This window comes from Elephantulus edwardii, unplaced genomic scaffold (genome assembly GCF_000299155.1).
Source record: "Elephantulus edwardii isolate Elephantulus edwardi_28Jun2011 unplaced genomic scaffold, EleEdw1.0 scaffold00050, whole genome shotgun sequence".
Lineage (NCBI taxonomy): Eukaryota > Metazoa > Chordata > Mammalia > Macroscelidea > Macroscelididae > Elephantulus > Elephantulus edwardii.
This window is the reverse complement of record NW_006399800.1, coordinates 2,764,094-2,779,447: the sequence shown is the minus strand read 5'-3', so window position 1 is coordinate 2,779,447 and position 15,354 is coordinate 2,764,094. Positions and strand designations below refer to the sequence as shown.

The following is a 15,354-nucleotide window of genomic DNA, read 5'->3' as shown; positions in this document are numbered from 1 at the left end:
CTGTGAAGCTTTATGGGAGTAGAGCTCCAGGTCTTTCTTCTGTGGAGCCACTAGTGGGCTTGAACTTCTAACCTTTTAATTAGAGGCCACATGCCTAACCATTGCACCAGCGGGCCTCCTTGAGAGAGCTTTCAAAGCTGATTATTTAGTGATCATGTCTGCAGCTCTGTCTTCTCTATGAAATTTTGGTTTGTGTCTCAAAGTGCAGACACTACATTCACACTGTTTACAGCTCCACTGCTGGTGTTATTTCCCAAATAGCACCTCTCTGAGCCTCCTTCCTCCTTTGCAAAGTGTAATTTCTGGTATTACTGCATGTAGGATTACTCAAAGAGTTAAAGAAAACAAAGTATGTCAAGCTGAGTGCCTGACCTCAGGCCTGCCCCGCAAATCAATAAATGTGAGCTGAGCCCTCATCATTCCCACTGAGTTGCCCACTCTCCCCTCTGACTCCTATTCTTTGTCCCATTTTATCTTGTCAAAAATAAAACTAGGTGTGTTCCAGCTGCAATCAGCACAAGTGCTCCTTCCGTTGCAGGGGGACAGCTGAGGACACTGAGGCAGGAGAGCAAAGCCGAGTGATTAAGGTATTGAGGAGGACAGCGTGGTCAAGCAGGTGAGGAAGGCGTGAGACAGAACAGAAGAGCCAGCAGTTTCCCCTATTAAAGCCACAAACCACAAGGCCCCAGAAGGGGAAGGCTAGCTTTGTCAGTAGTGACATAAACACATGCTCCTTCCTTTTCTTTGTGGAATAATTGCCAATATGACTTAACCCTCCAAGTGGTCTTCTCTCTCTTCCCCATTCCTCCCTGCCCTTGGAACAATCAGGTGGTGTCTGCTCTTATGGCAGCAAACCCATGCAACGGAAGCGAGTGTGGATAGAGCATTGAAGTAGGAACAAAGCCACCTCTGTGCCCTTCCTCAGCTCTCTACCAGTGATAGACTGTGTAATCTGAGATAAGTCACTTTTCCTCTCTGGATCTCAGTTTCTTCTTCAAAATGAGAGGCTGTACTACAGGAATGCTAAGCATTCTTTCCACTCGACCATTCTGAAGAATAATCCCCGTTTTATGGCGTTTCACACTGCATCTCATACCAACCAACCCTGGGGGTGGGAGGCATTAATGACCCATTTTACAGATGGGATGTTGGGGCTCAAAGAGATGGAGTCCACTGCCCAGTCACACAGCTTACAGCGTGACAAGCTTGTGATTCAAGCCAGGCTTTCCTGACACTAAAAGTCTCCATTATGCCATTTCTTTTGTAAAGTAGAGGGTTGGTGATAATTAGGGAAGCCCTCGATGAGATGGACTGACACATTCACTGCAAAAATGGAGACAAACAGGTCAGTGATGATGAAGATGGCACAAGACAGGCAACCAAGACTATTACACAGAAGAGTGCTAACAGCAGCAACACATGTCATCACAGAACTACTAGTAAACCTCAACGCACATGAACTGGACATTGCTACATGCCAGGCTTTGTTCTAAGGATTGCACGTATTTTATCCAAGTCAATGCTAAGATCTATGGTATCACTGCAGTACAGTATCAAGCACGGTTCCACTGCTCAGCTCATTTTCTAGATGATAGCACTAAGGCTTGGGAAACTCTCCCAAGCTCACACAACAGATGATGATGGAGCTGGGGCTGGAGGCCAGTTCTGTGTGACTCCAGCTATGATATACTGGAGTGTGTGCATTTATATTTTGGGGTCATTTGTGCTATTTTGCACTGTTGGCATTCTTCTCTTCACACGGACATGGCGGGCAGTTCACGTGCCTGGTGTAGAGTCTTGGACGACAATGCTGTTGTTGTGTGCTGCTGAGTTGGAACCAACTCAAAGATGACCCTCCAGTGGATTTTCAGAGGCTAAGTGCACTAGAGGAGACAGCCCATCTTTATTTCATGGAGCAGCTGGTGGATTTGAACCATCTGCCTTTGGGCTGGCAGTGAAACTCCTTGCCCTCTAGGCCACCAGAGCTCCCTCTGATTACAGTAATGAGGAAATTCATCAGTGGTGGTGTTGCACTTGAAGACTATTTTTTGTGTGCCACCGAGTTGGAACTGACCCATAGCTGACCCTTCAGTGGCAGAGGCAGTTAAGTGCATGGGAGGAGATTGCCCATCTTTCTTCTGCAGAGCAGCTGGTGGATTTGAAGCACGTGTCTTTGAGTTGGCAGCACAACTCCTTACCACTAAGCCACCAACGCTCCCTTGATGAAAAACAGAATGGCAGAAAATTTCCCATGCATTAGGTATAAGTCATCTGGCTGTAATTTTCAGTTTACATTTACTTCTGACCACACGGCTGACCTCACTCCCTGGTTCCAGGTAGGAGCCTCACAAGAGGCAGACATGCACTTTGTCCAGCTAGCAGGGGGCCAAGGGAGGGCGAGGTCTCTAAAGGACAAGGGAAATCTTGGAGGAAAATTCAATCACTGCTCCACTGATCTGGATTTTCATAACTCTTGCTCCCCTCCCACCGCTCCCACCAGTGAGAGCAGCTGAGGTTTGTGTATGACCTACCGACGTCATGGAGAAAGGGGAGAAAAATGTAGAAACGAGTTTGTTCATTTGGGTGATGGAGTGCCCGCTCCCCTCGCCAGCATGCAAGGTTCAATAATGGCGGACAGGTCTTCAAAAAATTGCAGCATAAATAGATGAGCCCTTTAAGGTAATAGAAATTCTGTCATCCTAGGGAGAAATATAGGCTCCGAGCCTCACTGGAGGGGACACCAGGCCTGTCTCCTCTGCCTCCTTCACTCCCTGTTCCCATTATAGTGAGAGCTGAAAGGAAGCATCTGGACTGAAGAATGGCCGGAGGGCCCTTATCTCCCAGTCACACAGCTTTGTTCCTGAGGGTTGCTGTCTGGAAACGGCCTCAGAAATCACGTCCTTGCATCCTATAGGTGACCTCGCAGGTTGGTTCACTACAGGGAAGGTGACAGCAATTAGTCCAAGAGCACAGGAGGAGGCTTCATCAGGCTGCCGTCTACGCAAAGCCATAATTAGTAATAGAAAGCTGGTCAGTGGAGGTGCACAGTGGGGGCAGGAAATTGGCTTTCTCCTTCATGTGACGTTGTGATGAGAAAATTTCTTCTTGGTCCTGAGGCTGCCCTTTGGGACCCGGGAGTTCAGGGTAATCCTGCTACTATCAACTAGGGGGGAGCTCTGACTCACTCACCTCCTTCTCTCTCCCATTTCCACCAGCACCCCTGAACAAGGCACATAGGCCAGGACCAATCAGTCTCTTTAGGGGGAGGAAGGGCAATGAACAACAGTAACAACAGCAGTGGCAGCATCAACAATAATTTTGAAGGATTACTCATATTTCCATTGTAGGTGTTTTTACACACCAACTGATTTAATCGTTCCAATAATTCCAAGGGCTACATTATTATTCTCCTTTAACACAATGTCTTGTCCAAAGTTACACATCTAATAACTAGCAAAGGTGGTATACGAAGGCTGGATGTCTGGCTCTAGTGTCTCTGTGGAACTTCGATACAATATTGGATAATATAAAAACTCAAGTCATTTTCCCCATGAACTTGAATGTGGTGCTGCGGAATAACAGCAGCTACCTGTTCATCTGAACTTCAGAGAAGGGGATTCACGCTCTAATCTTGCTGGTAGGGTCCTTTGGGAAATGCCATGATTCCTTTCTATAAATACCAGTTTTAGAGACTTCTTTTTTAGGGACATTGCTCCTCCCAGAGATTTTATTCCTTGCAGAGTTTGCTGGGTAAGAAGTTTAGATAGGTAACATGAGGTGAGTGTGGAGCCTGGAAAAAAAACTGTATTTTTTCCTTGTTGGAGAAAGACTCTAAATATGAACCACACACTATGAGAACAGAGAGATAATGGGATTCATTCTGAAGAGCATCCAGGATGAGCTTCCTTGAAGAGCCATTTCTGATCTTAGCCTGTAAGGCTGAGAAGGATTTTCATAGATCCAGAAAGACAGCAGGAATGGCTTGAGAAAAGGCACAGACAGAGGCCCCAAAGCAGACACTGTTTGTAAAAAAAGTGAGCTGTGTGTGGTCACAACATAGGGTTTTGGGAGAAGTTGGCAGGAGGTGAGATTAACTCTAGTTTTGAGGGTAGGGCTGGAGTTGAAATTTTGTTTGATGGACAGTCAGGAATCAAGGAGAGAGGTATTATGACACTAATCTCCAAGAGTATAGCTCCTTGCAAGTCTGCCCTGTGCCATGTAGTTTCTTTATCCACAATTCAGCTTCCACAGTCTGGGAGGGCGGGGGTGTGAGGAGAAAAGATTCTCACTTACTGTCTTTAGCTCCCACGCAGACAATCCCATACTCTAAAACTCTGCTGGCCTGATTCCCTCTACCGAGTAGACAGAGTGACGTCTTATTCTCCAGCTCCCACTCTGTTTACTCTGGTGCTTTGTTTCTGTGGGACCTTGCTAAGCAGAGACTCAAGAAGGCTATCCAGTGAGCTGTCCAAGGTGCTGAAACACTACCACTCTGAAGTATCTTTAGCATTGTCCTTGAAAGACTGTCTCAGACTGGTTTATTCAATGATATCATTATTTCTTTTGTGCCAAGAATTTCATTCCCATTTTACAGACGATAAATAGAGTCCCAAACAGAGAGTAGGACCTGGACTCAAGCTTCTTGTCTTCCAGCCTAGGATTTTTTTTCCCCACCCACTTCTGCAAAACAAGGTAGCCTTCAGTCAGTGCTGTGAGCTTGAAGCCTCTTGTTTAAGTTAATCAGGACCTAGTGGGTGAGCCTTTGTATTTAAAAGTTGTTTGGGGGCTCAAGCCTGGTGTTAAATAATATTTGAGAAGAAATTGCTTTAAGTGAGTGGTACAGCACTGATCTGTCAGTCTGCTGTACTGAGGTAACTTGGGGTTGCGTGGGATACAATACACTGTGCCACTGGTGTGTCAAATACCATAATGATTACCCATGGTGGGCAGTGGTTGGTAGAGCTCCCAGATTAAGACAGGACTAGAAGCAGGATTGGCATCCACTTCCTAAACAACATGCCTTTGGAAACTCTATGAACATTAGAGAAATGATGAAAGTTATAGACTAGGGTTCAGATCTTTTGTTCACAGGGCTGCTATGAGTCGTACTAGACTCAATAACACTTAACAAGAACAACAAGAACCCTACAAATGGTTTCACCTCTGCCACCAAGTTAACATGTAAAATGTTCAGAATCTTTCTTACCCTGATCCAGCTCCACTCCTACAAACATATACAGGCGTGCCCACCTCTCAGTGCCTTCTGAGATACTCCAGGAGCCATGCCACTGAGATCCCTGGGGTGGCTCTGACTGCAGCACTCCTCAGGTTTGTGTTGAGCTTTCCTCCATTATCAGCGCTCAGTGACTCTGCTTTCATAGAGCTATGCCGGCATCTTCCTTAGGAAGAACTTGGCAGGTCAAGTTCTGGTGGAAAGGGACAGTTGAGGATGGGGCTTTACATTCATTACCGTGTTGGCCAGTCACGAACAGAAGGCAAGACTGAGGTTAATCTCGACATTTTACAGATGAGAAAATCGAGGTCTTGCAAGGTGATATGACAAGCCCAACGTTATAAACTCTGGGATCAAGATCTCCAGAAATCCAGAAAAGGGCTCTTCTAATTCTACTCTAATAATAGTAGGAGTACAAACTCAGGTACAGAAATTAAAAATTAACAAGGTGCTGCTACTTGTCACTGATTCCAAGGCGTTTTGGGAGGATCTTAGCTGATTCTCTTCTGCTGACTGACCCACCCCCAGCCTGGCTAGAAACAATTAACTGGAGAAATCACACTGATTCAGAAGCAAGAAGGATGACTTTCACTCAAGTTGTGCTCAGAGAACAAGTCACTGTTCTGTAATCACCTCAAGCACTTCCTGCCCATCATCCAATGAAGCCTTTCCAGGTTTAATGAGGCTGGGCAGGAGGAGATGGATGGGAATGCACAGGGTCTTGCCAGGGCAGCCTGGCACACAATCACAGTCTATCTTATCCCTGAGCACCAGGCAGGTGGGAATAGCAAGATGATTCCAACCTGCGCCAAATTCCCCAGAGTTCAAGGACAAGAGGTGATTTGCATTCCAGATGGAAGAAAGAGAGGCAATGGCCTGGCCTCTAGACTGCAGGAGCTCTGGCCTGGGGCAAGGGGCACATGGACTCTGTGATCTCCCAGTGTCCTGATTTCCCTTTTTTCACAAGAAACAGTGACTAGGCAGGCAGCTGGGCGTGAAGGAGGGGGCACAAGGAGGCGGGATTCTCAGTGAGTAAGACAACCAAATCAAACTTTCAGACAAATGAATATGATCAGATGGTAACAACTTTAAGCAAGCCCTAAATCATGAACACATCTCTGCTCCTACTTACATTTCACCCTCCCCAAACCCTCTGGAGAGAATGTTTCCTGGGGTTAGTATCAAATCAAAGAAAACCCCCAAGAACTGGTGGGTTAGTCACTTCCAATTCATAATAACTGTGGTCCGGTAGAACTGTCCCGTGGGTTTCCCACGGCTGTAATCTTCATGCAGGGGGCTCTGGTGGCCTAGTGGTAAGGAGCTGCATTGCAATCCGGAAGGTACTTAGTTCAAGGTCACAGACTGCACTGTGGAAGAAGGAGCAGTCTCCTTCCCTGTGGTTGTCTCTAAAAATCCACCAGAGGGTCAGCAATGGGTCATTTCTGACTCGAGGGCACACAACATCAATCTTCACAGAAGTAGACTACCAGGTCTTTGCTCCTTTGGGGCAGACATCATGCTTGGGAGGGTGAAGGGACAGCACAAGAGAGGAAGACCCTCGATGCAATGGATTGACTCAGTGACGGGGGTAATGGGAGTAGGTGTGCCAGAGACAGTGAGGTTGGCTCAGAATAGAGCAGACTTCAGGGCTATTGTTTGAACTGACATTTTTTTTTGTTAACAAAATCTTAGCCACTGCGCCAACACGGATTGTTGAGTTTAACTCCCAAACTCACTACTGTTGATTTCCAACTCATTTTAAGCCTTCACTGGGTTGTGGAGGGGATAAATCCTAATGAGAGGAGAGTGCTCATCTTTCACCCCCTGAGCTGTGGGTGGATTCAAACCACTGGCTGTGGGTAGCCCCTGGGTTACCAGTACAGCATGCTACAGGTTGTGAAGTCTGAGCTCCATATCTTAGACAATTCACTTCATCTTCAGCCACCCAATGTGAGATTTTAATCCCAAACATCTTTTACCTTCTACTCAAAACCCAAACCTATAGCTCTTCCATTTGTCATTGGAAGTTATGGATAAAACTCACATTATTGTTGTTGTTGTTATGTGCCGTCAAGTCGCTTGTGACTCTGTGACTCTGTGTATAACAGCCCTAAACCCTGCTCTATCCAGAGTCAACCTTATTGTCTCTGACACATCCACCCCCATTACCCGAGTCACTGAGTCAATCCATCTCATCGAGGGTCTTCCTCTCCTGCACTGTCCCTCCACCCTCCCAAGCATGATGTCCCTCTCCAAGGACCTGTCCCTCCTTATAACATGACCAAAGTATGTCAGACTCATATTAACAAAGATAAATTCAAGAGGGAACTCTGAGGAGTAACAGTACTTTCTCTTTCGAAGATGCCACCAGAGCTCATCTTCACCCCATTTTATCAGCATTGAAGAAAAGGAAGTGGCAACTAAAGAGTGTTCTACTCTGAGCACCCTGTACTGCAGACCAAAAGCAACTTGCCCACAGAACACATTCACCCCAAGAAAGCCCTGAGCTCCATAATCATCACAAAGGCATCCTTGCAGGTCAGTTTTCCTCATCTTGGCAGCACGCTGGCCTCAAGAAGCCCATACCCAGACAAACACGTTACAACCTCTTGGAGAGGGCCCAGGAATCAGTATGTATAGCTTTCCAAGGAATTCCAATGCAGCCAAAGTAAAGAATCTTTGATGTCTATTACCTTTCTACACCCTCAAATGGTTTTGTGACACGCTCTTAACTAAGAGGCTAGTGGCTCAAATCCACCAAGAGGAGGCTTGCAAGTAAGGCTTCGTGATCGGCTTCTGAAAGGGCACAGCTTTGAAAACCCCATGGAGCAGCTCTCCTCCGAATACGTGGAGTCTCCATGAGTGGAAATCAACTTGATGGCAACCAACAACATCTCCTTCTCACTCAGAGTGAGGACCACTGACCATCAGGAATATCTGGGACTTTCTTAGAAATGCAGAATCTCAGATCCCATCCCAGGTAATTTGTAAGTTCACTGAAGTCTAGATGCTCTATTTCACAGGTGAGGATATGGAACAGAACAGAGGTTAAGTCACTTGGCCTATGTCACTCAGTTGGTAAGACAGTTAGGATGTGACCCCAGGTCTCTCTGACCCCAAGGACCATGCTCTTTTTGCATAAACTCCTACCTCTAGCACAATAAAAACAAATGTGTTCATGGCTGATCCCTGAGCATTTGGGTCCTTGCACCCACCTGGCACAACTGACCTTTCTGAATAGGATTCCTCTTCCAATGTCAAGTTCTCAGGAATCAAACCTCATAAAGACCAGCATAATTCATGAGGAAATACAAATAGTAAATAAACACATGGGGGAAACATTCACTCTCCTTAGTAATCAGAGAGATGCAAATTAGAGCAACATTGAGGAGCCATTTTCTACCTACATAATTAGCAAAATGAAAAAAAAATACTGTTAGCAAAGTTGTTCTGAAATAGGTACATTTACACACGGCTGGTGGCAGTGTGGATTTATATAACCCTGGAGGGAAGTAATATGGCGACATCCATCTAGAGCCATAACATATTATGCCCTCTGACCCTGGGAATTCTCCTTAAGGAAAGAATTCAGTAGCAGGGCTAAGGAGAGCCGTTGTGCAAAGATGCTCATTGTAACTTCTGCTGTGAACACTGGAAACAGCTTAATATTCAGCAGCAAGGCAATGGTTGATTAAACTGAGGAGGGGGAGGACGTCAGTGTTATGCAGCATTTAAAATTATAATTAAGAAGCCCAAGCAGCAATGTGAATGAAAGAGGGAAGAATGCAGAGCTGTATGTGTGCGCTGTGGTTATTATAATGTAAAAATATTGTGTGCCTAAGAATACAGGGCAGAGTTGACACAAAGGAAGACAACTGGTGTTTCAGGATGGGGGCGTTATGGAAGGATCTCTCCCATTTTGCTTTTACAATTACAAGCTCTAGCAGAAAACAACTTTGGAGGTTCTCTGAAGGGCACACAGGAGATACTTCTATAGCCTTGGGTTTGGTCCCTCCCCATCCCATCCAGAGTGGCCCATCTTCTCCTGTGGTGAAGAAGAGCAAGGAGGCCATGGGAATGACCCTCTAGACTTACCATGAAGCCTGGGGCACAAGTGCAGCTGCCAGTGATGCTGTGGCAGTCAGCACCATTCTGACAGGAACAAGGCAACCGGCAGCCGTCACCATAGAAGCCAGCAGGGCAGGACTCATTGCAGTGGTGGCCAGACCAACCTGGCTGGCAAGTGCAAGCGCCGGTTACTGGGTGGCAGCTGAGGAGGCGAGAGAAGAGCAGGGAGAGTTCTGTCAGGGATGCAGCCATGTCTGTCCCCATCCCCTGATTTTACCAAGTCAGGTCTGCCCAGGGTGGCGGAATCAAAGGACCAATACAGTTAAAACTGCAACTGAGACTCAAGGTGTTTGAATAACACAATCTCAAGACAGTAGCTCTTTTAACTCCTTAACAAGTTATTCTATGATACAAATACACAAAGACAAAAGCAGAAGGCAGGCTCCTCATAAGGCTCCTTGCCTTATGGACTATAAAGGGTCCAGGGCTTCACTCTTCCTTTTATTCAGGGCAGGTACCTAGTGTGAGAGTAGACATGGAGAGGGTAGCAGCCAGCAGTGAGACCCAACAGCTCTGTATGGGGCCAGTCAACCTTTGCTGAGTTAAAAAGAGACCTCAGGGTAAAGAAAGGTAGCTTTTTAGACAGTACTAAAGTCATCTTGTCTGTCTCGTAACCAACCCTGTGGTAATGATTTACTGTAAACGTATCTTCTTAATTAGGGCAGGGATGCTTGGAACTTGCAGAACAGGTTCAAGTTATCCCAAGAGAACCTTTCGAAAGACATCTGGATGTCTGGATTGACAGGAAGAGATAAAGCCCTAAAGTTGCCAACCTAATGATGTGATAACTAGCACTGGATAAAACACTAAACAAAAAATTTAATTATAGGCCAACTGCAAGCCTACTGATTACTGCCCCTCAGCCTCTGTTTTTCTTTCCTAAATATTGGACACCTGGGGGGAGAGGTGTGGGAAAAGCCCAAAATGCAACCTACATTGCTGCTGGTTTTCCCTATTAGCTGTCAAATAAAAGGTCCTGTGTCTCTCTCTCTCTCTCTCTCTTGGAGTCAGAGGCTCTGGGGTTTTAAAACTCGGTTTTAGGGTAACAAGAGAGGATGTGGCCTCCCCTTCTCTGGCAATGCATTGAGAATAACTTCTACTTGTGCTTCACTAGGACTACTGTAAAAATAGTAATCCCTTTTCCATTCCAGGTCTATTTAAGCCAGAGAAAGGGCCATGTGGCTGGAGCCAGGGCCATGACCTTTACTTTTCGTTTGGCTATTCATGATCAGAGGGGACCCCAGGTGTGGTGGACACAGGTAACTCCTGACGAAGTGGAATTAACTCTAGCGGATGCACTCTGACTGAAATCTAACATTACATTCCCTTTCCTTCCTGTGGGCTGTTCTCAGCCAGTGACTAAGTCCCGCAGGGACAGTAACGTAAGGTCGTTCCTGGAAGATGCCAACTCCTCTGATGGACAACTCTGGCTTTAAGACTCTCCGTAAGTCTTAGCAAATCTCTTTGGAACTCCTGCCAATCAAACTCTCTTCCTTTCTTCTTCATTGAGTCAGACCTCCATTGAGGCCTGGCGGCTCTCTCATCAGCCTCTTTGAAACACTCTCTTGTTTCTCTGTACCATGGTTTCCTCCTCTGAATCTCATGCACTCAGCGTCTGCTTCTGGGAGAACCCAGACTAGCACATGAGAAGGTGTGAGATGGGACAGGCAACTCTCAGGGGTTCTGCGACATCCACACCTGCCTCCCTAGATCAGAGTTCAGGTCAGAGGCTACCGTTGCTATAGTTTGAGTTGTCCCCCTGAAAGATGTGTTGGAGTAGTATCAACCCCTATTATCTCTGAGTGTGACGCTATGTGAAAATAAGAGTCTTTGCAGATGTAATTCATTAACTAACATGAAGCCAAACTGAAGATAGGAATGGAGCCCAGTCTCATATGATTGGTGTCCTTATGAGAAGAGGAGAAAAGACACACAGGCAGACAGACTGGGAGAGCTTCAGGTGAAGACAGTGGCAGAAGCTGACTTAGGCTGCCACAAGTCAAGGAACACCTGGGGATACCAGGAGTTGGAAGGGGAAAAGGAAAGATCTTCCCCAAGAGTCTTGAGAGAGAGAACACGGCTCGGACACCTTAGATTCAGACTCAGGCCTCTATTACCACAGAGAAACATTTCTGTTGTAAGCTCCACAGTTGGTGGTGCTTGGTAAGGCAGTCACAGGAAAGAAGGAAGACAGTTAAGAGATGCACGCAGTTGGATTGGCATGGACCTGGGTACATTCTGTTAAGTGCCAGGAAGACAGGGCTTTGTCCCTCCGGATCCCCAGTCCTGGCTCATACTCAGGGTCCAATTAAAGAACTGGGAATGGAGAGTACTTTCACCATGTGTAATTATCTTATGTGTTTATCATCTGTCTCCTGCACCAGGTTGGAGTTTCATGACGGGGTCCCTTTGTCAGTCTGCCCACTTCTGTATTGTACACAAGGGCCCAGCAGAGTCCCTGGCACACTGGTGAGGCCTCACTGCAAATCTGGTGATTGGATTAATGAACAAACTAACTGTGTAAAGCCCAACCAGGTTGTTTCTCTTTAGGGGCCCTGATTTCCTCATAGAAAACGAGGAGGTGGACCGAACAGACAATTCCTGAATGCTACAGGCAAATACTAATAATCATTTTGGAAAATGGCTAGTTTCATTAATTATCGAGTCAGAACCACAATTAGATATGACTTTCTTCTCTACCCAAACAGTTAAGGTTTTAAAGAGAGGCAAATACTCTATGCTGGTAGAGGTTTCTAGAAAACAATTTGGGGTTATATATCAGGAATTCTAAAAATAGACTCTTGGGTCTTATAATTCCATTTCTAAGAATGTATCCATCCTAAGGAAATGATCATGATGCTGGAGAAAGATTTATGCACAGAGATGTTCCCTGAAGCATTATTTATAACACTGGGAAATGGAAGCAATTTAAATAATAATAAATAATATGTGGCCAGGCTATTAAAGCACCAGGCACTTTGCACATATATTTCTAATCTTCAAATAAGTCTGTGATTTAGGCATGAGACCCTCTATTTTACAAATGGCACTTAGAGGTTACATGACTTGCCCAAGGCCACACTGCTCAGTCAGCGGTAGGGCTGGGATAAATCGACAGTGGCCTGAACGTTGCCTCTAACAATAGGGTACTGGTTAAATAAATTATGGAAATCCACAGGATGGAATGTGAGAGAGGCACTTCAATATTTTTCAAATTATTTAATTGTGACATGCTGTAAAGTTAAGTGAAGTAAACCAACTTTATACATGATTCAAAATATGGAAAACAAGTGATACAGATATATAGGTCCAAACTCATGGGTGAAGAATGAGCAAATAACAACAAAATGGCTTTTGTGTTCCTCTCTGGGTTGAGAAATTATGAGTGATTCTGAGTTTTCTCTTTGCATTTCTATATATTCACTACTGTTCCAAAACGAAGCATCTATTATATTTATAGATAGATCTAAAGCAAAAAACCCCCTTATAAATATAAAAATGAGTGCACGCAATGAATGAGAGTTTGAAAACTCAGAAAGCAAGTCTGATTAGAGAGCAAAGGTTTTGACTTATAATTCTGGAAAAATTCCTCCCTTTGCCCCAAGTCCTTCAGGGAAGATAGTGTCAAGTCTCGGTACCATGGGGCTCCTTGTGATTCTCACTCTCAGCCAAAGAACATTTGGGAACACTAATCTCTGCCCTCACATTCCAAACAAAATCCTTAGCCTTTGTGGGGTCTAACTTCCCAGAGGCTTCCTCTGGTATATTGTGTTAGGGTTTTGGGGGTCAGGCTTAGTCACAGCTGTCGTCACAGACATGCCTGGGCCCCAGGAATGACTTGGAGGCCTTGGCTCTGTCCAGCCCTGGAGATCCTAACGGGACTTGGGCACATTTCAGCCTTCACATAAATAGATTGTTCCCAGAGTTACCCCTCCTATAGGTCACACTTTGATAAGAGCACAAGTCTGTGAGAAGCACCAGAGGTTCCCAAGAACCAACAAGCACTGACATTAGGTTGGCCTCCTGGTTGCTTCATCTGGGCCTCACCAAAGGCTTCCGGGTCTCTGGTCCTCATTTCTCACTTTTGATCTCTGCTGTGGGCATTCTGTCTACAACTTTGAGGTGTCTAAGCACCAGTTCTGCTTTTTGCACTGGGAACTAGAAAGCAGAAAATAAAATCTAAATCCTTTCTCCTTTTCATGTTCCTAAAACCATATCTATAAAAGGTAAAAAGATAAAGGGGGGATTATCTATTTTCTTGATTTGAATTTTTTTGTCTTTTATTATAAGAACTCCAAATATTCCCTTGAAAAGAGAGTGAGTCGTCACCGGTGGCTGAATCAACTGTAGTCAGCATGCTTGGAGCTGGGCCTTCCCAGCCTATCCTGCTTCCATTGTCCCTGCCTCCTGGTGGGGGCATCAGCCATTCCCTCGGATCACATGGTGACTGGTTGGCTAAGCTCAGGCAAAATTCGCCATCTCTAGTATTTCAGCTGAAGCTCCATGCACTTTCTCTTTTTTTCTCCTTTTATTTTATTCCATTTCCCCTAGACATAGATTAATTGCCAGCTAATAGGAGCCGAAAGCAGAACATTACAGGAATCTTTTCAGGGTGGATCTGCCTGCCTTTCTTTCAGCCTCTATGAGATTTCTATTGATGCCATATCTGGTGGCTAAATCAAACCTTTCAAAGGTAATACACGATTGTGGCTGCTGGAATTTGTCTGTGGCAATCCAATCACGGAGGTGACATTTAGGAGGCCTGACTTTCAGACGTCCTCTTTTTCAAGGTTATGCCTTTATGAAGGAGGATGGCTTCCTTGTGTGGGCTACAAAGAGTTCCTAAAGCTGGTGGAACAGTGGGCGATCCCACCAGCCACCTCCTCCTTTCCTGGCCATGTGAACTCAACCTTTGGCCACAGGGGCTCAATGCAGAGAGTGGCTGGGGTTTGATGGGGGGCCGAGGTGCTCTGCCTCTCCCTAGGACACATGCCAGGGCCTTGCATGCTGTCTTGATGAGGGCTGTTTTGAGCTCTGCCCAAGGTAGGTGGAAGTGAGGGGAGGTGCCCAGGGATCCTATAATCCATCTCTAGTGACACAGAAGAGGGGTGTTTGGTGGAAGCTTCACCTCTAAAGACCACAAGAGAACTCTTTCCCTGACTGGGCTCAGGAAAGGTGATGGGTAGATTGGGAAACTGAGGCACAGAGAGGAAAAGGGCATAGATCAGAGAGCTAAATTCTGTGCTGAGAGCTTGGGATGGGGGAGAGGTGCCTCAGTCCCCAATATCTGTGGCTTATATACCTTAAGATTAGAAATCATAGAGTTATCCCTGTACTTTTCTTGGGCCCTATGAAAAGCTCTATGTGGGGCAAGAAATAATGAGAAAAGAGGTGCTGACCGGTCCTGACAAGAGAGCAGTTCTCTGTGTCCACGGAACCCAGGGCAGCATGAGTTCCACAAGGACAAGCTCTTGTATAATCAGGGGATATCTGGCAATGACAGCAGACATTTTTGGCTGTCACACTGGGGTGGAGGAGGTTGGGACTGGCACACTGGTCGAGGTCAGGGATACTGCCAAGAATCCAGAAACACACAGGACGACTCTCACAATAAGAACTCTTCTGTTCCAAGTGTCTACAGTGGCGAGGTTGAGAAACCCCAGAGTTCAAATACACAAAGGTGTTTTTGAGCATTGGGGATTCAGCACACACAGTGGCAGTGTGCTGAGAGAATGGGGCAAACTATTTAGAAAGAGGAGGGTAAGTGTTCAGCTCAGGGGCAGAACCAGCTAGAGGAACAGGCTGTTTAATTCAGAGATTCTTCTTACTGAAAGCTAGTCCTATGTCAGGCTCTGTATGATCCTGAGGCTGAGGCTAAAGACATGGGCAGCCATGCAGCTCTGGGCCTCCTGATGCCCAGCCTTGTGACAGATCCTCCCTGCAGCAGAGATGGGAGACAGCGAGCGCAGAGTGTGGCAGTGGGCTGGCAGGAG

At 45.9% G+C, this 15,354-nt stretch overlaps 1 protein-coding gene across 1 annotated transcript in view; it reads right to left on the bottom strand.

Moving 5' to 3' along the window:
* MEGF11 (multiple EGF-like-domains 11) overlaps positions 1-15,354 on the bottom strand; it is a 345,864-nt gene that overhangs the window by 52,564 nt on the left and 277,946 nt on the right. The window contains exon 9 of the mRNA XM_006886638.1: positions 9,329-9,503. Coding sequence (XP_006886700.1) covers positions 9,329-9,503 — 175 coding nt within the window. The remainder of the gene's footprint in view (positions 1-9,328; positions 9,504-15,354) is intronic.